The sequence below is a fragment of the Dysidea avara genome, chromosome 7 (genome assembly GCF_963678975.1).
Source record: "Dysidea avara chromosome 7, odDysAvar1.4, whole genome shotgun sequence".
Classification (NCBI taxonomy): domain Eukaryota; kingdom Metazoa; phylum Porifera; class Demospongiae; order Dictyoceratida; family Dysideidae; genus Dysidea; species Dysidea avara.
The window spans coordinates 5,178,405-5,196,298 of record NC_089278.1 but is presented as its reverse complement, the minus strand read 5'-3'; the positions used below and the strand labels follow the sequence as shown (position 1 = coordinate 5,196,298).

Below are 17,894 nucleotides of genomic sequence, written 5' to 3'. Positions count from 1 at the left end.
GGCCTGCTCTATGTCCTTGTTGCATAGATATTCTTTGTTCTACACTTGTAAGACATTCAGGAAGAACTTTCTTGACTTCAAGTGTATCAAGACCTTCTTTGGCAAAAGCTTTTTTGCCATAATGTATCCATGCTGGCATAACTCCAATATCATTGAGCATCAATCTTTTCAAAGCTATTATTGACTGTTTCACTACCATCAAGATTATCATTATTCATTTTAATGTATTCATCCCTGTCTATTTGTGACAGAATCATGCCAACACATTCATGGCTTCAGGAAATGCCTGGAGTACTACAATATTCAGACAGATATCTCTTCAACCTTTACTGTAAATAAAAATAACACCTAGAACTAAAATACATTATACACTTACGAAGTACATTTGGTGAGAATAATGTATAGGGATATTCCTTGGCACGCTTTGCAAACTTTGTATTTCTGCCATGCTCGCATGTCTCATATATGGCTATAGCATTCATGCATGAATTGCATATTAAATAAGAAAGCTTGCTTGTGTTTATTACTGCATACAAACATGATTCTATATCATACCACAAAGGGTTCAAAAATATCTTCTTGCTTATCATGACACTACACACATCAATATTATGACATGAAAGGATGTTGTATAGCAACATTGCAGTGTAAGGCTGTAAGCTCTTCCTGACTTACAAAATGTTTCTTTTATAGAGCTCAGCGTACTGAGATGCAAGGAAGAAAATACAATACATTTAACCAGTGAGAAGTAAGAATCTTGAAACTAAACTCTGCTGGGTGCAAAAAAATTCCAAGTGGTGACTTGATCCCTAGCAACACGCAATCTATAGGCATAAATGAGATGCTGTCAAATATTATAAAATGCTTGTATGTATATTACCACAACCAACTGAGACTGTGCATAAACATAAATTTCATGCATATACCACAAACAATTGAGGGGATGCATGCCAGATTCAGACAGAGCTAACTGCTGCAGGAGATCTTTGGTATATAAAGTTCAGAAGATCTTAAGATCCTCAGTATATGATCTCCCTATACCTGTCTGGCTGCATCCTAATGTCTTACACATGTTCAACTACATCCTAAGGAAATGTTGCTTAACAATTACATGCAAATGGTTTCATTTTAATATCTACTTTCTAAATATGCACACACATTATACAACTGTGTTTGGTGCAGTAAAGTCTTGTTAAGTACATGTACTATACATATTTAAATCATCCTGCAATTCCAGGAGATAAACCTCATTCTATATAAGCACTTGTTGGCATATATCCTAATTAATACATCCGGAGTGTTCTGTTAATGAAATCCCACTATGTTGGGTCAATATTCATTATAGATATACAAACTCTCCTATAGTTACATGTGTAGGAGGGAGACATCATTATTCCACTCAAAATACACACGAGGCACAATAACCAGTTTGATTTCTCAGTTGTTAATTATTTTGTCCCATTCAGTGACAGTTCTTGCTGATCTATCTTTAGTGTTTATGATCTTGTCATGCAATGGTGCTCTGGTTATTCAGATTCCATCAGTTATCTTTGATGCTTATAAGTTAGTGAAGTTACTGACGATACTTCACACTTTTCACTGACTTGTGGATGTTCACAACACATATATAGGAACAGTGAAAATCATTTACTACAGTAATTTAGTAATTTCACTATCAGTTAGTGATTTCACTACACAACTTAGCGATTTTTTCACTAACATTTTTGTCACTACTTTTAGTACAGTTTGCAAGTTAGTGATGTTAGTGACCATCACTGAAAAATAGTTTCACTACCTGGTAGTGAAACTAAAGTTAGTGAACGTTGCCAGAAAACATTGTGATTTCAAAAGGTAGCTACTTATTACAGTGTGTACACCAATGTAAGATGATATTCTCATATTTTGCAGTATAAATTGAAGAGGATAAAAACTAGAGGACAAATTCTTTCTGTTCAGGTTAAGGAGCATGCAATGTAAATAACATGTAAATAAAGTGTGCAATGATACAAAACTTTGTATTAAACTGATGACAAGTGAGTGCATGGCAAGTATTTATATTATATAAGATACATATAATGGTATGCCATTTAAGGCTTCTATATATAGTGCCATAATTTTTCCTGTCAACTGCAACTATACAGAAACAATAGTAATGACAGTATGGGATACATTTTTTCATGTGGTCTGTATGTATGCTCACAGACCACATGACTCACTTGCAACCTCTTTCATCAATAAGGATTTTATTGATGGGATACATTTAGATTTTCTTCTTATCTTCAGTCTTACATATACAATTTAATGAGATAATCTGGTAAATATATTCTGTGGATACTATCCCACTAGGGACCTGTGAGAAGGCTTAAAGCCTGTGAATACAGGGAGTCAGAAACATGTAGCTAAAATGTGAAGAATGCAAAATCCCAGACCGAGTGGTGGCTTGATCCCCAGCAACTAGGCATGCACCAAAGGAACCAGAACAGCTGGGATTTGAGACCTTCTCTGCATTCAACCTGTACTTAAACATTGACTTCTCACCAGAAAATATATGACACATGCTGTATACATTAAACTCAAAGGCTTTTATCAACAAAAAGTGACCCTATTATACAGTGACCTATAGCTTATTAAACAGATTTGTAATTTTTCTTGCCAACCACGACAGTAATATGTGAAAACACTTAAAATTTGATATCAGTAGTTAAGTGAGTGTAACGGTGTTGGATAAAGCTAAGTATCTGAATGATTATTTGTCAGTGGCTCTTGAGCACTCAGTCCATTTTCTAGATGTGCATAATGACTGTTTGCAATCTGGTCCAATGCATGGATATGTTTATACAACTGAATGTGAAAACATTGCATATGTGTATCTCTAAATAAAGTAAGACACACCATGCATCGAGTTTTATATGATTATGTTTAAAGGCACTGTATTCCTATGTACCAATCACATAATTATGAATCTAGATATTCAACAACACAGTGAACCAGTGACCATGCATTCTTATATACTTCACACTCTACAATAGAACATTCAAGTGGTATAGTGTAAAAGTTAGGTGATATCAGACCAGTTAGTGCATGCTTTAACCACTTGGCTACATGAGCTGTCACATACACATGTACACACAATGTACGTTTCAGTTATATAGTTTCTTAATTCTTAGAAAACTTACAGAGCAAATTCTTTCTATTCTTTCTATTCAGGTTAAAGAGCACGCAGTGTAAATAATTATAAATAAAGAGTGCAATGATACCAAACTTTGTATTTAAACTCATGACAAGTAAGTGGCAATTTCAATATCACTATTATGAGATACATATCGGCATACCATATAAGGCTTCTATATATATAGTGTCATAATTTTCTGCAACTACAGAAACAATAGTAACAACAGTATGTGATATATGACTCATCGGTGACCTCTTGCATCAGCAATTAGGAAGAGTTTCATTGTACCATCATCAACTAACCCCCTTGTTTTCTGTAAAGATTGCATCAACAGAATCACTACATATTCTCACTTGTGTCTCAGTTACCTGTTTAATATTCTTCTTCCTGATAGTGCTAGCAAGGGCATTTATAATGGACAGCTAAGAAAAGTGGAAACCGGTTGATATGGCTACGTACAGTGTGCAAAATACACTCAGCATGCAGAGTATGCTCTGTCTAGGGTGTCTGGGGCATACATCAATAGGAAAAATTTGCAAATTTAGATAATAAGTTTGACTACAAAATATCGCTTTGTTTAAGTGGCTCGCAGTAGTTATTTCATTCACTTAGAAGAGATAATATCACTATTATAGCAGTTTTCATCAAACTTGGGACAATATTTGTTTGATTCATATTAGATATGGTGCCATTAAAATTACCAATCATATCACGCTCAAAAAATCTGACCATAGAAAATGTATTGGGAAGCCATGAAAATGATCAATAGTAAATATGCTGAAATTTTGCATCTGCATAGACAAGCAAAGTCATATCCAAAAGTGAGGTCATTAGCTTGCTGTGTTTTGGTGTATAAATGTGCAATATATATTTCAAAAATACTGGCTCCATTAGAGGTGTTTAAATCACAACATTTTGAAAGATTTTCTGATTACACTTGTAAAATTGAAATGCATTCATGCTATCTAAGCAAAAATGAAGATTTTGAATGCACTTGTATGGTTTTGACTATGTCTTAAGGCAATGATTTTGAGTATTTTTGACATGGCAAATGATTTAGTATTCCTTACTCAAGTTCAATAGAAAATTTGGTGCTTTTCATCACAAAGTGAATGATTTCATCAAATTTAATTCTTGCTTAGCCGCTCTACTAATAGTTAAGAGAAGGTTTGTGTAGTAAATGTAGTGGAGGAGCCCAGCAGGACCAGTATGTACACTCAGCATGCATTACATGCTCCAGCCAGGGGGGGGGGCCTTGGGACATGCTCCCCCATTGAAAAAAATAACAATCACGAGATTAAATCTGGATGCACTACATATTTTAAACCTGGATTATGAAAAAGGTTGAGATCTGAAAAAATTCTAAAAGAGAACTAACTATATAGTATATAGTGGGTGAAAGATAGGGTTCATGCAGTTGGAAGCAAAAAACAGAACCATACATTGTATTGTGTTGTGTTAATGTAGAGAATAAAGTGTAGCTGTGCTGTATGCTGTATGACTTGTAATTGAGTTTTAAAATGATGTAACATAAAAGAAATTTTGAAACATAGGTATATCACAGAATTGGATCTCGAAATTATTTTAGACACACACACACACATAACTTCAACTTTGTGGCCATTGTTCTGTGGTACAGGTTGCTGCTATATATGCATGCATGCTTCATCACCATTGACAAGCCCATAGTCACTGTGCCCTGTTAACTCTATAGATGCTTAAACTTCACTATAATTACTGTTTTAGTTGCAAGAGGAAGTGTTTCAACCCAAGGATCAAGTTAATAATTACAAGAAGTTATTTTAGAATAGATTTTCAAGAACAGTTATTGATTTTTTATAACAAATGCAAAACTATTGGTCATGAAGTTCCAACTTCCACAACATTCTACACCATCTTTAAAGGATTTTCCAGCAAGTTATTTGCATAGTACATCACTGCTGGTATTATCTCTTCACCATTAGGAATTATCTGCGAATAATGAACATTATATTGGTACTGTGAAGTATACTAGTTACCTGATCAGGAGGTAGCAGAAAGCCAGATTGACCATTATCACGGAGCTCAATGGTGATACCAGCAGCTCGGTAGTCACCATTATTGAGATTTGCGTTATCTGAATAGAACCTTTAACGGAACTATTATACAAACACCAAATAAAATATTGTGTACCAGTCTGAAGCAGTTCCAGTAGTAGGGTAGAGGCCAATTCCTTTTTGTGAAGTATAATACTCATCGTGAACATCAATAATAAGATCCCTCATCTCATCACCAATGGCTTTTAACCTAGGTTCATCAGGTGAATCTTCACTAGTCCATCCTGCATGGTACAGGAAGACAGATTTACTGCTGTTAGTACAACTAAGCTCTTACCATAAGGACGGAGTATCAGTTGTCCATAAGAGTGCCAGTCAATGGCACCGATAATAGCATTTTGATTCCTACAAAGGAAGGTGTATCTAAATTAACAGTTGCTGACTGCAATTACTTAAAATAATTTGCTGTGTTCTGAGTTTCTGGCTCTGATTCTGGCCCAGTACCATGATAAGTCTCACTGCATGGATTATTAGAACTTCCATTCTAGTTTTACAAAAAGAGAATATCTCCTTTGAAAAGAAATCTTTATCCTGTCAAACCTCACTCCAGTGATCATCATAGTTCCTGTTAAGATCCACACCATCACAAGGAGTTCCTGGGCGTCTGTTTTTACGCCACAAACGATCATTAGACCATGTATACTACACAAGTCTCACTATCACATGTTTGAAACTGATTATTACTTACGGCGTAACCATCTGGATTCACAAATGGTATAAAAATGAATTCTAATGAATCCAAAAGTTTGGTAACCTGCATACAAATAAATAGTGGTGGCAACAAATTAAAAGTTGAAATGTAACACTTACATCCTCATTATTACCATAATTTTCTAATAAGTAGTTGACAATGTACCCACAGACTGCTCCACTGATCCATTCCCCTAGCAAAACACAATAAAAACACAATACAGGTAAAAGTGCACATCCAGTAGTCACACATAATGCACCTATCAATGTAATCCCCGACTATCACTGATACAGGCTGAAGTTGGGGAAGGTGGGGATTTGCATTACTGAAAATTACAATTCTCCACCTATTGGGGAAGTACTGGAGATGCAAACCCCGACCAAGTCTCGACCTGCAAACCCCAGGAATACTGGGGGCTAGGAGGGGATTTATATGGTCGAGTGGCGTTGGTCTAACGATGAGTTGGTTCAAGTGGATTCTAGTATGAACGTAGTATCTAGCACCCGAGACACTCCTTCCTAAACTGAAAGCACACACCTTTGCTGTCTGAGTGGATTTCTTTAGTGAAGACAAATCCCTACTATGTTGAGGGAAATTTAGCGATCAATCCCCCCACCATCCCCGACTTTTCCCCACCCTTAGCCCATATCAGTGGTAGTTGGGTATTACATTGATAAGCGCATAACACACATGCACACACACACACACACACACACACACACACACACACACATGCACGCACACACACACACATTCCTATACAACTACATATCAGTATACAAGTGTAAGAGTTTTATAAAACTGGTATATAATAGGGATCATCACAAAAACCTTTACAGGTCATCTCTCTATCTGATATTAACTTGCTGAAGTATATAGTTGTAATACATATAGTCTGAACAACATGAGTAGATGCTTTTTACCAATCACATTACAACCACAAATCATTCTATAGTGATTCGCTATACACAGTACAACTTACTTGCATGGATTTGGCATTGAAAATACATTTTAAATGTGTTTGGAGCAGTGCTTCCTGTAATATGCACAGCTGGCATGTCCCGTCCTTCATATGACTTGCCAATAGTAGGATAGTAAGTGACAATGTTGCTGTACTGATCGGCCAACTCCTCATACCACTTTATTATGTCATCATACTTGTGCTGTGTATATTAGAGCTGGTAAATTATATTACAATAAATGACCTTGGCCACATCATTGCTCATTCCCAAAGCATACCAAAATTTGCATATTTCTGGATGTGTACCATCAGGTGTAAAGCACAAGAAAATAGTATGCACATTCTAGCTATATATTAGTTGCTACTAACAGCCATATACTGCCACACTGGTAAAGATTTAAGGCAACAGATCATCACTGGTGTATACTGAATGTAGTCAGAAATATTTTAGAAAAGGTAAAGAATATAAACATGAGTAGTGTGACTGGTTTAGTAGAATAGTTGACTGTTCTATTAGAGTATTTCAATTTTTGTACATGTAGTACTGCCTTAATGGAAATTACATCACTGCTACTGAGTAAATCATTAGTGTGATATTATTAGTGTTGTGCAAAATGGCACTCTAGCAAAATTAATAAGTGTTACTGTTATATAGCACTGTAAGTAAGTTAGCTTCAAGGAACAAACTAGCACTCAACATTTGTAGCCGTTTGCTGGTTTTCTCATGCACAAATGGGACACCATGTATACTTGGACATTCATTCTCACAAACTGCTCATGGTACGGACATATATTATATCTTGTGTATTTTCCAAATAAATTAATAAATATCTTATTTGGTTGCCATACTAGACCATGGCCATATTATAGTTGTTGCTTGAAATCCTGTACAATATATCCTTGGACATCTAGTAGCTGACACCAGCCAGTGATCCCACATCAAATACTTTGATGGGCTTACTACAACATCATTTGTTAGGGATAATTGTTCATTGGTTATTTGGTTATCAGCTGAGCTTCTTTCTATTTACAGCAGACATGCTACCACCTCTATATATTCTCAAACGTGAGCTAATCAGCTGGTTCTTGTAAACTGTATTAGTTGCAACTTTAATCCACTTTAGCAACCATGAAAAGATTTTTGGTTGGGCTTTGTTGGAAGTGTGTCCACACCAATTTTCATATGATTGGGTTAGCAAAATTCTGCTTCTCAGACAAACATTACTTAGACAATGTCCAGCATTTCCTATACCAAATAATTTTGCATATCATCAACTATCGACTTGAGCTAAAAACAGAGTATATTCTTTTTCCATTATGTTTATGAATAGTTGTGATCAGAAATATGCAGGTATGTAACAACTTTAATTTTCGGACATGTTGTTCCTGTGTTGTCTGATCCACCCTTGGCTACAGCTTTTGATGGCATAACATTTTATTAACTCCAAGTACTTCTTAGCATATTAACGTTAATTTGAATGTCTTCTTCTTGGGTTATGAAGTTGTAGTCATTTTGCAGATTAGCTATATGCATGTATTAAATGTTTCTTAAAGCGAGACAATGATGTATAAATCTTAAGGTTCAAAACACAAATAAGCACAAGTTTAATTTCAGCAGCTGAAACTTAAGCAAATCAGCCATAAGGTTAAAATCTGTTGGTTTAGTAGGCTTTGCGTAAAGTATTAATTTTCAGTATACGAAGGCTGTAACCCAAGAATAGAGGTGATGACATGACTGCATATTTCCATTCACAGCCTTCTGCAAATGAGATAGAATAAACTATGGTTCTGCTGATAGCCAATGAATAGCCTTAACAGGTGTGGTTGATAGTAAGTTGTCAAAGTATTTGATGCAGGATTCACTGGCCGGCGTCCAAACCAAAGACTATAAAATACAGGCCTCTTAGTACAACAACCAAATAGATTTTTGGCTCAAACTTGAAAGTCTACTTAGATTATATGCAAAGATATGCTCACACTAATACTCAAATGATTTTCATCCAGCAGCTTACAAGAACAAGTGTTCAAGGTATACATGGCATCCCAGAATGGATTATCCTTAATGTACAATGTAGCTACAGTCTCATTAATTAGTGTAATTAAAGAAATTAATTTAAAAAAAGTACGTTCTAACCAATGTAGGAAACTTCCCACGTATAGCTACCATCATTTGTATATCTTGTTTCATTACTGTTATCACAGGAATCTACTGCATTTTTATTGCACTAATTTATTTACTTATTTTTGCTATGGCATACTTATTGTGATGATGAACACATGTGGCTGTGACTGCTTTATTAGGGTATCTCAATCTCACTGCTGAACCATGCAGGGAAGTAGTTTAATATTCTACAGCATATAACTGCAGCTAGATCATTGACCATTAAGGGGCACATTTTCCCAGCTCTGATCATTAAGAGCATGCTGATGTGTTCTGATTGTCATTTAGTACATGTAACTACTTCCTCTTACAGTAGTTGAAGTGCTTCAAATAGCTTTCTGGCATTTGAATGTACTCGTCTACATGGGAAATAAATGACTCGTATGGTTTCCTTATATGAAGAAAGACAACCATGAAAAGCACAGGTAATTGTTGGAACCACATGCCACCTGTTGAGTTTACTATTGTGGTGCTTTGTTTGGCTTCTGATCTTTCAAGGCAGGCAGGTAGACAGGCAGGCAAACCTGAAATGGTGTTTTATATTTGGTCGTCTGCGTTTTCTTGCTTTTAACACTGATCTACTCTGTATTGTTAGATGCACTATCCATAAAGGTGACATGATATGGTTTTTATTGGCAGCATTATGCAGGTGCCATTCATTTTTAGGGGATATACCATACTGTTTGATAATGATAGTTATCTTTCACTTGTATGATGACGTCACAAATGCCACTCCCTTCATGTGCAACTTACATATTCCTCAAACCACTCCTGTTTGACAGTTAACTTCTGTTCAAACTTCTGGACCAGTTGCTCCACACTGTCATGTAGCATTGTACAGTGCACCCCCAACTGTCTTAGCCACATCATGTTCTCTCGTGAAACTCTCACATCAATCTGGTCTTTCTTGATGGCCCAAATATCTACACCCGGCTGTGTGGAGATTGTTTGATACTGCACACGAGATATACTGGAGCTATAGATAGTAAAGAAAAACATACATTACGCTTGGTTGGAGTCATGATAGGAGCAGCATGCATGTGCAGTTTCACCGAACTGGCGCTTACCATCTTATGACGACTTGATTGTCATAAGTCTGTTTTCGGTTGTAACTGGCAGAAACGCTGTAAATCAGTGCGCCAAATAGCGATCCAAGGAGTAGGAGTGAAGTAGCCTTCTGCATTACTCTGGATATATGACCAATTGTCACGTGACTTGACAGGTACACCCACATGCAATTCAGCATAGCTATCAGTTTCATTGTTATTTGCTTCACAACAAGCTACACATGTCTGCAAAATCAGTTCCACATAGTATCTATATATCACAGTTTGTGCATTGCAGGTTATTACATGATTTTACACCTTGTCTTCAGTGTTGGGTAAAAATGATGTGGTTATTGTTTCCAGAGTGCATGGAGAATAGTCACATCTGCTGTCCTTCCTGCTGTGCCAATGCATGCAGTAGAATCTCTCTTACAAAACCCTCTAAATCAAGGACACAATGAAAACCCTCCATAACAGCATGCAAGAGTATAGAGTGTGAAATGTGATACTACACTACTTCATGATGAATTAATGTATTTGTATGAACTAAGTATTGTTCAATATCTGTATAGAAGACTATAAGTTTAGATAACGAACAACTCATTGAACATATATCTCTCAATGATACAGTACTACAACTACAACTTAAACAGTTAAAGTTCAACATTTAGACTATACCCAAAAATTCAGTTATGACCTTATGACCCTATGGTGCGTATATTATTATTATTATTAAATTATTGTTTATTGTTAGAGTAGAGATCAGTTGACAGACAGGTAACTATGTGCAAGCTAGGTAGCTACTAGAAGCTGCAGTAGAAGTGCAATTGCATCCCATACGCATACATGGGTACACAGTAAAAATGAGTAGTGAATACTTTGACAAACAGTGAACGTCACAATCATCACTGCAAATGACGGTCACTATAATCATAGCCATAGTATTCTCTACTCATTTTTTACTGTGTAACGAAAAGATCGAAGGAATAAAATTTAAGTACTTTAATAGAACAGTCAACTACTCTAATAGAACATCCATAATTAACACTATTCTTTAAGACCAGTGTGTGAGCTAAAATTACATGTCTTCTCCTTGATCTGTGCACTACTATAGCTATATCTCACAATTGTACCATGTAGACATCCTGCCATCATACCAATCACTTAAAGCTAAAATTTCAATAAACTGACAGTTGTTATCAAACTGTAATATTATATTTACATTCATTTGGCAAAAAGGAAAAAAAATACCTCTACACTAAATCATTGTACAATATAACAGTACATGTTGTATATATCCATGCAGATGGCATTTAAGGAGCATGCTTCAATAAGATGTTGTGGTTAACTGTTCCATGCATTCACTTACTTGATAAGAGAAATTCAATTAGTTGATAAATAATACTTGAATTGGATGTGCAGTACCGGGTTTACTTTCTCAGGGTTTTTCATAGTTGTTGTTGTTTATTTGCTGTTTGTTAGTGTCAGAGGCAACTCCAGTGCATCCAACTCTAATATAACGTCATTCTATTGCAATGGTATTCTAATGCAACAACTATGTATTAAAAACCATTCAGCAACCAGAATTGAATGCTAATACTAGAGCAATGACTGATTTATATCTATGCAGTCAATTATATTGTTATATCCAATGTGTTTACCATGCAAATCCATTTTTAAAAGGAGCTCAACAGAGATTTTTCAATTATTTATGTAATTCCAGACCCTTGCTTTGCAATCTGCCACTGAATGTAACCACCTTACTGTTTAATTAAACTCAGAAAACTGGTAGATATACTATAGTTGCAGTATTGCAAATTTAATACTATCCCACTAGGGAGGCCCAGGCCCAATTGTTGTGAGTGTGGTTTCTCCTGATCTCATGTTAATCCCCAGGCCTGCTTATATAGAAAAAGATCACAGACCAGAAATCTTCTGATGCACACCAAAGGAACCACAACTGATGGGTGCCTTTTGCATTTGGCCTAAACTAATCATTGACTACTTGTCCTTTGTTTCTGAGTTTACAGAAGCTGGTCTAAAAGTAGAGCATGCAGTCACCCTATAATACAACATAATCTATTAATGTAATTAAATTGCAACTTTCAGATAGTCTAATTTTAAAACATTACCCTGGTGGCATGCCTCCAGACCTCTCTAAAGTGGTATGCTTTTCATGCTAATGTGTTTCTCGCACTAAGGAAGCTATATGATTTCCTTCTTTCCTCAATATTGCTGGGATACAACTATAATTCTGCACATGCACAGCGTACTGAGATACTGTAGGTTTAATAGCAAAAGTAGCTGTTATCAATCAAGAAAATATCCATTAATTGTTTATGTATAACAGTAGCTAAGTGTAAGTTATTGTTTATTCCTGACAATGTTGAAATACCATAGTGTCATGCATGTACATTGTGAGATAAAAATATAAAAATTATAAAAATTTAGAAACGTATTGCATACATTGCATGATGGAAAAGGTATATAATTAAAGACATTGTTTTAAAATTAAATATAGTTTAAAATAAAGGATGTAAAAATATTAAGATCATACTTTATCGCTTGATAGTTGTGAAATTAAAGAATAAAAATAAGTGAAAATAAATTATAAACAAAGGAGGAAAAGCAGCTGTTATCATGATCACTATCACTTTTGAATAATGAAAGAGGGTGGTTTGCACTTAGTTTGACCCTCAGTTTTAGTCTCCTCATTACAAGGATGAACCAAGCACTTCATCCCAGTGCAGTCCAAAAACTGTCCATTGTGTTCATACTCCAGCTGAACCATATCATGTGTCTGGACAATATCACCAGTCTTCTTTCCTTCAGATGTGATGCGGAATACATGATTAGAGCACTCCTCAGCCCCGTTGCTTCCTTCCTCATTTAGTCGGACACATTGTGTCATACTACAGAATCCTCCCTCACTGGTGCAGTCAAGAAATTGGCCTGGCTTTCCTTCTAGTGTGATGGTGTCACCAACTTTGACTTTGTCACTCTTAGCCCTGGTGATTGTAGTACGGATTGTCAACTGGTGGTCAGTACATGGCCTCATAAGACTACTGAAGGTGTTTCTCTTCTTCTTTTCACTAAAGCCAGCATCACAGGATCTCTTGAAGCACCTGCCAGGTCGGCAAGTCACCCAGGTACCATCATCAACAAGCCCCAGGGAAATCTCGTTTTCTAAAGATGGGAAAAGTCAATTAATTTCTTTCTGTTGCACGTGCAGAGATCACACATATTAACAGAATGAATACACATCGTACTGTGCTTGTGACTTACCTGTTTTAATGTTCTTCTTCCTGATAGCAGTATCTTCTTCTTGTGATGGCAACAACAGCTCACAAAGAGAAGGTATTGGCATTTCTGGACATTTGTATAACTTGTTGGCCTGTTCTATGTCCTTACTGCTAATGGTTATTCTTTGTCCGACATCTAGTCCTGCATCTCTTAGACATTTGGGAAGGTCTTTTTTCACTTCAAAAACATCGCGATTCCTTTGTTTTGCAAAAGCATCCTTGCCATAATGCATCACACTGGCATAGTCATATCCAACTCCAAAATCTTGCAGGAAAGGAGCATCAATCGGTTTATAACTATTATTGGCTGCTTCACTATCAATAAGATTGTCATAGTTCATTTCGATGTATTCATCCCTGTCATATCTTTGATGTTCGTGAAGGAACCCAATTACATGCCCCAACTCATGCATGGCATTGCCTGGAGTATTACAGTGTTCAGACAGATAAACTTCATAAGGTGTTTTAGTCAACATTCCAACACCTGAATGGCATCCACTGTATCAAAAGAAAACAAAAACTAAAATCTAAAACTAGATAACACATTATAAGAATACTTACGATGTATGGTTGGTAAGGATAACATAGGAATCTTCATTGGTGCGATTTACAAACTTTATGCAAGTGTAGTTCTGCCATATCCTCATTGCGTTGATATAGGATGTCTCATATTGAGTGCCTGGGAACAAAAGAGTATCTGCATATGCATGTCATGAATAGAGCAGTATACAGCAACAATGTAGCTGTATATCAACAATATAACTAGCTACATGCATGATTTCATGTTCATTTTGATAATGTTATTTCATGCATAAGTGGCTTCTCTATAATGATCTCTCTGCTTGGCATTTTGTTATCTGACATGATAGTGTAGGACTAACCACTAACCAAATACAATATTGTTATTGTACATTTCTTGTGTTAAGAATAACATATATATATATATAGTTGTTTTGTGCTGTAGATGCGATGGGTAAATTGTAAACTCATTCAGTAATAGCTGTAGCTAATAACCAATACTATATATATTTTATTAGTTTAGTGCTAAGAGTATATTCTAAAATGTGACACACTGTGTATAGATGTGTGGATGTGGTAACAACACTCACCAGCAATTTTAGGATTCATCACATATGGAATTATGCCATTGGTCCAAGGTTTACTATACAAATCACTTATGTCACTCAAATCAGCTATGACTGCTCTTTTTCCATTGTAATTTTCAGCTTCTTTAAGAAGTTCCTTCTGCTCCTCATTTAAGATGATGTCTGCTAATTCACTTCTACCACCATTATTCACTACAAAAGAATTTAATATAAGGCTAATTAACTCATGTATGTTTGAGGGCTATAATGCTACACAGTACAACCATTACACTTCACTCAGTGATTATAGTAGGTTAATTAGCCTCTAATATTAAATTCAGATGACTGTATTCAGCCATCTGAGCCATATAGGCCTGAGGCGGCCAGAGGTCACAGTTATCATGCATGGGGTTGCAGTTTATAGTTACCTAGTAGCTATAGCTATAGAGCAAACAGCTAGAGTATTGTGACTTTCGAGTATCGCTATAGGCTATAGCGATACTTGAAAGTCACAATACTCTAGCTGTTTGCTCTATAGCTATAGCTACTAGGTAACTATAAACTGCAGGGAGGGACTTAACTTATCATGACAGAGGCTGCATATACGACTCGAAATTCTTTTATACCTTGACTACTGTGATGGCCTGCTCGTCGCTTAGCTGGAATAGCTCTTCCCACTACTAGTAGCGATAAACTGCACAAAAAACTTGCTAGCAGTGTCCACTTCATAATCTGCTCACAATATCTTATAGCTACTGATATTCAGTGGCTTAACTTTTGGCTGACTTGCTACACTTGCATCGACGTTCAGATTTATACTGAACGTGTAACTATGGAGAAGCCATTCATGTAGACAAAAGACTATCATCATCATGTCCAGGAAAATCTCATCATCATGTCCAGAAAATCTCATCATCATGAGTATCATCAGGATTATGATCATGTCCAAGAAGTTTATAGCTATAAAAAAAGCCAAACAATGAGTACGTGGAGCACAAGGATATTCCTTTAAGTGATAAGAAAATTCAGTCAGAATCTATTCCTACATGATGAGAAAACTTACAGCACATGCAGGGTGGCAATGTTTTCTATCATGACAATTTCCTGCAGGAAATCTGCTCATATAGTGTCCTTATTAATTAAAGGAATGTTAAAATTCTTCTAGTGATCAGATGTGTTTACTCTGCCAAATGCAGCAGTAATAATCTGGTCATGACATATTTATGGGGTGTTGTACAGCACACCAGCAATACTAGCATGTGTGTAGTCCTAACATGCAAACATGCAAATGACTATTCAACTCACTATTATAACTGAATATTGCATGTAAAAATAGTAATCACATTTCCTTGCATGTCCAATGCCATGTACACATTCTAGGGTTGGGTGGTACTGGAATTGGGGTTGGGTGGTACTGGAATTGGGGTTGGGTGGTACTGGAATTGGGGTTGGGTGGTACTGGAATTTTCTACTCATGATTATTGCAATGAGGTGGCCATGCGATAATTTCATGTACTACTACTAGAACAATAATTGACTGATTTACAACATTATGACTGATTGAAAATGACTGATTTACTAATATTTAATTTTTAGTTTAATTTGTAATATATAATTATGTGTTGTAGTTATAACTGCTAACTGTTTGTTATGTTTATTGTCTTTGTAGTATCTCTATGTATGTTTGTTGTACTTTATGTTGTTGTATGTATGTGTGCCCCTCTGGCAGAGAAGAGCAGCTTTATCTGACTATTTAGAGGTAATAAACAATCAATCAAATCAATCACACTGACAGACACAAATCAATGACTATATCAACAAATTTAGTGCAAACATATTATACGTACCATTTTGCACAAATTATTAGTATACCACTCCAACTCCCATGTCCTATAGTGTCACTACCAGTTAACTCATAACAAGAGTTACTTGGCTCAAGTAAACATTTATACAGAAACATTCTCAGTACTTACCTGCTGCCCTGATTTATGGATTCCTTAGTCTCCAATTAAGTCCAAACAGAGATCTGTGTGTGTTTAACATGCTGGCTTATATGACTCTTGTTTCTTTACTTTTTTCTGCAATCTCTATTCCCACGTTTTAATTATTATTTTTACACTATAGTTTGTTTACTTTTTATGAGTCTATTTATGGATAGCTAACATGATAATAAGATGTGTTGGTGGTGCTTGATTTTACACAGTATCAAGTCAGTATCATGTACGTTACATGTTAAGTAGTTAGTTCACACTATCACCAATTAAAATATAGGTTATGATGTATGGTAATGATATAAGGATTCCAAATGAACATGTTAATGTGGATACTTAATAACACATATATATTAACATATTGGTTTCTCTTGCAGAGACTTAGTCAGAAGATCAATGGCAAAGTGAACTGACCAGAAGCAAATTTGCTTATTAGTGATGTTGACACATTTAAAAATAGGTCATGGACTACATGGTGTATCAACTCCCCTAACATGCTATATGTAACCAGCTTCCTCCAGAGAACAAGGCATTATAGCTAGGATTACAGATAGGGAAAACATTAATGTTATTAAGTAGCCCTTGGAGTGCTAAAGTTGTAAGCTTTGCCTTAATCATTCAGACACTTACATCTTGACACACTTGCACTCACTTACTAAATTTAAACATTTAAACAGAGTGCATGCTGGCATGCAAGAGCATAGAAAATCTATTACAAGGAATCCTGTCTTATCAGCTAGGCCACACTGCTGTTTAAAAGGTCAACTATTTTAAGGATATAGGCTTGCTTATAATGTAGCCAACATTTGATATATATAAGACAGTCTTTCAAATTATTTTTGATCCACCATTTTTAAACTCAATTACAAACTACTCTAGTCATACACCACAGCTACACTTTATACATTAACACATATACAGTGTAAATGGTTCTGTTTCTTTGATTAAATTTGTTTCCAACTGCATAAACCCTATCTTGTACCCACTATATATAGTTAGTTCTTTTTTAGAATTTCTTCCAAATCTCAACCATTTTCATAATCTTTCAATACAGGTTCAAAATATGTGGTAGTTAAAATAGCATCCAGTTTCAATCTCATGATTGCTATTCTTCAAAAATTTCCTGGGAGAGAATGCCCCTGGCTGGATCATGTAATGTATGCTGAGCTGGTGTATATATTCTCACACGCTGGTCCTGCCAGTCCCTTCCACTAATGCTGACCACACAAGCCCTCTCTTCACCATAACTGCTTGAACTATGATACTTCAAAATACAACTGAATGACAAATTTGTTTAGTATTGATTATATGTAACTGATACCTATCGCTCTCCCCTTCCTATTCTTTAAGATGTAAAAAACTATAGTTTTTAGACACTGGCTGTGTCCT

General features: G+C 35.8%; 2 protein-coding genes across 2 annotated transcripts; both read right to left on the bottom strand.

Annotated features, from left to right (window-relative positions):
* Nucleotides 1–4,947: 4,947 nt before the first annotated feature.
* On the bottom strand, nt 4,948–10,298 carry LOC136259813 (carboxypeptidase O-like). Its single transcript, XM_066053363.1, has 11 exons — nt 10,149–10,298; nt 9,835–10,057; nt 6,942–7,122; nt 6,079–6,152; nt 5,957–6,022; nt 5,809–5,910; nt 5,661–5,752; nt 5,546–5,613; nt 5,345–5,492; nt 5,191–5,299; nt 4,948–5,143 (listed from the first exon to the last, which is right to left on the bottom strand). Exons 1-11 carry the CDS (start codon nt 10,262–10,264, stop codon nt 5,060–5,062), a joined length of 1,263 nt encoding a protein of 420 aa, XP_065909435.1. The 5' UTR covers nt 10,265–10,298; the 3' UTR covers nt 4,948–5,059.
* A 2,138-nt stretch (nt 10,299–12,436) lies between these two features.
* On the bottom strand, nt 12,437–15,284 carry LOC136259803 (high choriolytic enzyme 1-like). Its single transcript, XM_066053349.1, has 5 exons — nt 15,141–15,284; nt 14,539–14,727; nt 13,991–14,108; nt 13,413–13,927; nt 12,437–13,313 (listed from the first exon to the last, which is right to left on the bottom strand). The coding sequence occupies exons 1-5, from the start codon at nt 15,241–15,243 to the stop codon at nt 12,778–12,780; spliced, it is 1,461 nt and encodes a 486-aa protein (XP_065909421.1). The 5' UTR covers nt 15,244–15,284; the 3' UTR covers nt 12,437–12,777.
* Nucleotides 15,285–17,894: the final 2,610 nt, after the last annotated feature.

Excerpts from the sequence above, each read along its gene's own strand:
- LOC136259813 (XM_066053363.1), bottom strand. The coding sequence starts at position 10,264 with ATGCAGAAGGCTACTTCACTCCTACTCCTTGGATCGCTATTTGGCGCA. Across the intron at positions 7,123-9,834 it reads AGGAGTGGTTTGAGGAATAT|CACAAGTATGATGACATAAT; the intron begins GTAAGTTGCACA and ends TAATATACACAG. Across the intron at positions 5,144-5,190 it reads TTCTGCTACCTCCTGATCAG|ATAATTCCTAATGGTGAAGA; the intron begins GTAACTAGTATA and ends CATTATTCGCAG.
- LOC136259803 (XM_066053349.1), bottom strand. The coding sequence starts at position 15,243 with ATGAAGTGGACACTGCTAGCAAGTTTTTTGTGCAGTTTATCGCTACTA. Across the intron at positions 14,728-15,140 it reads AGGCCATCACAGTAGTCAAG|TGAATAATGGTGGTAGAAGT; the intron begins GTATAAAAGAAT and ends ATTCTTTTGTAG. Across the intron at positions 13,928-13,990 it reads ATCCTTACCAACCATACATC|TGGATGCCATTCAGGTGTTG; the intron begins GTAAGTATTCTT and ends CTTTTGATACAG.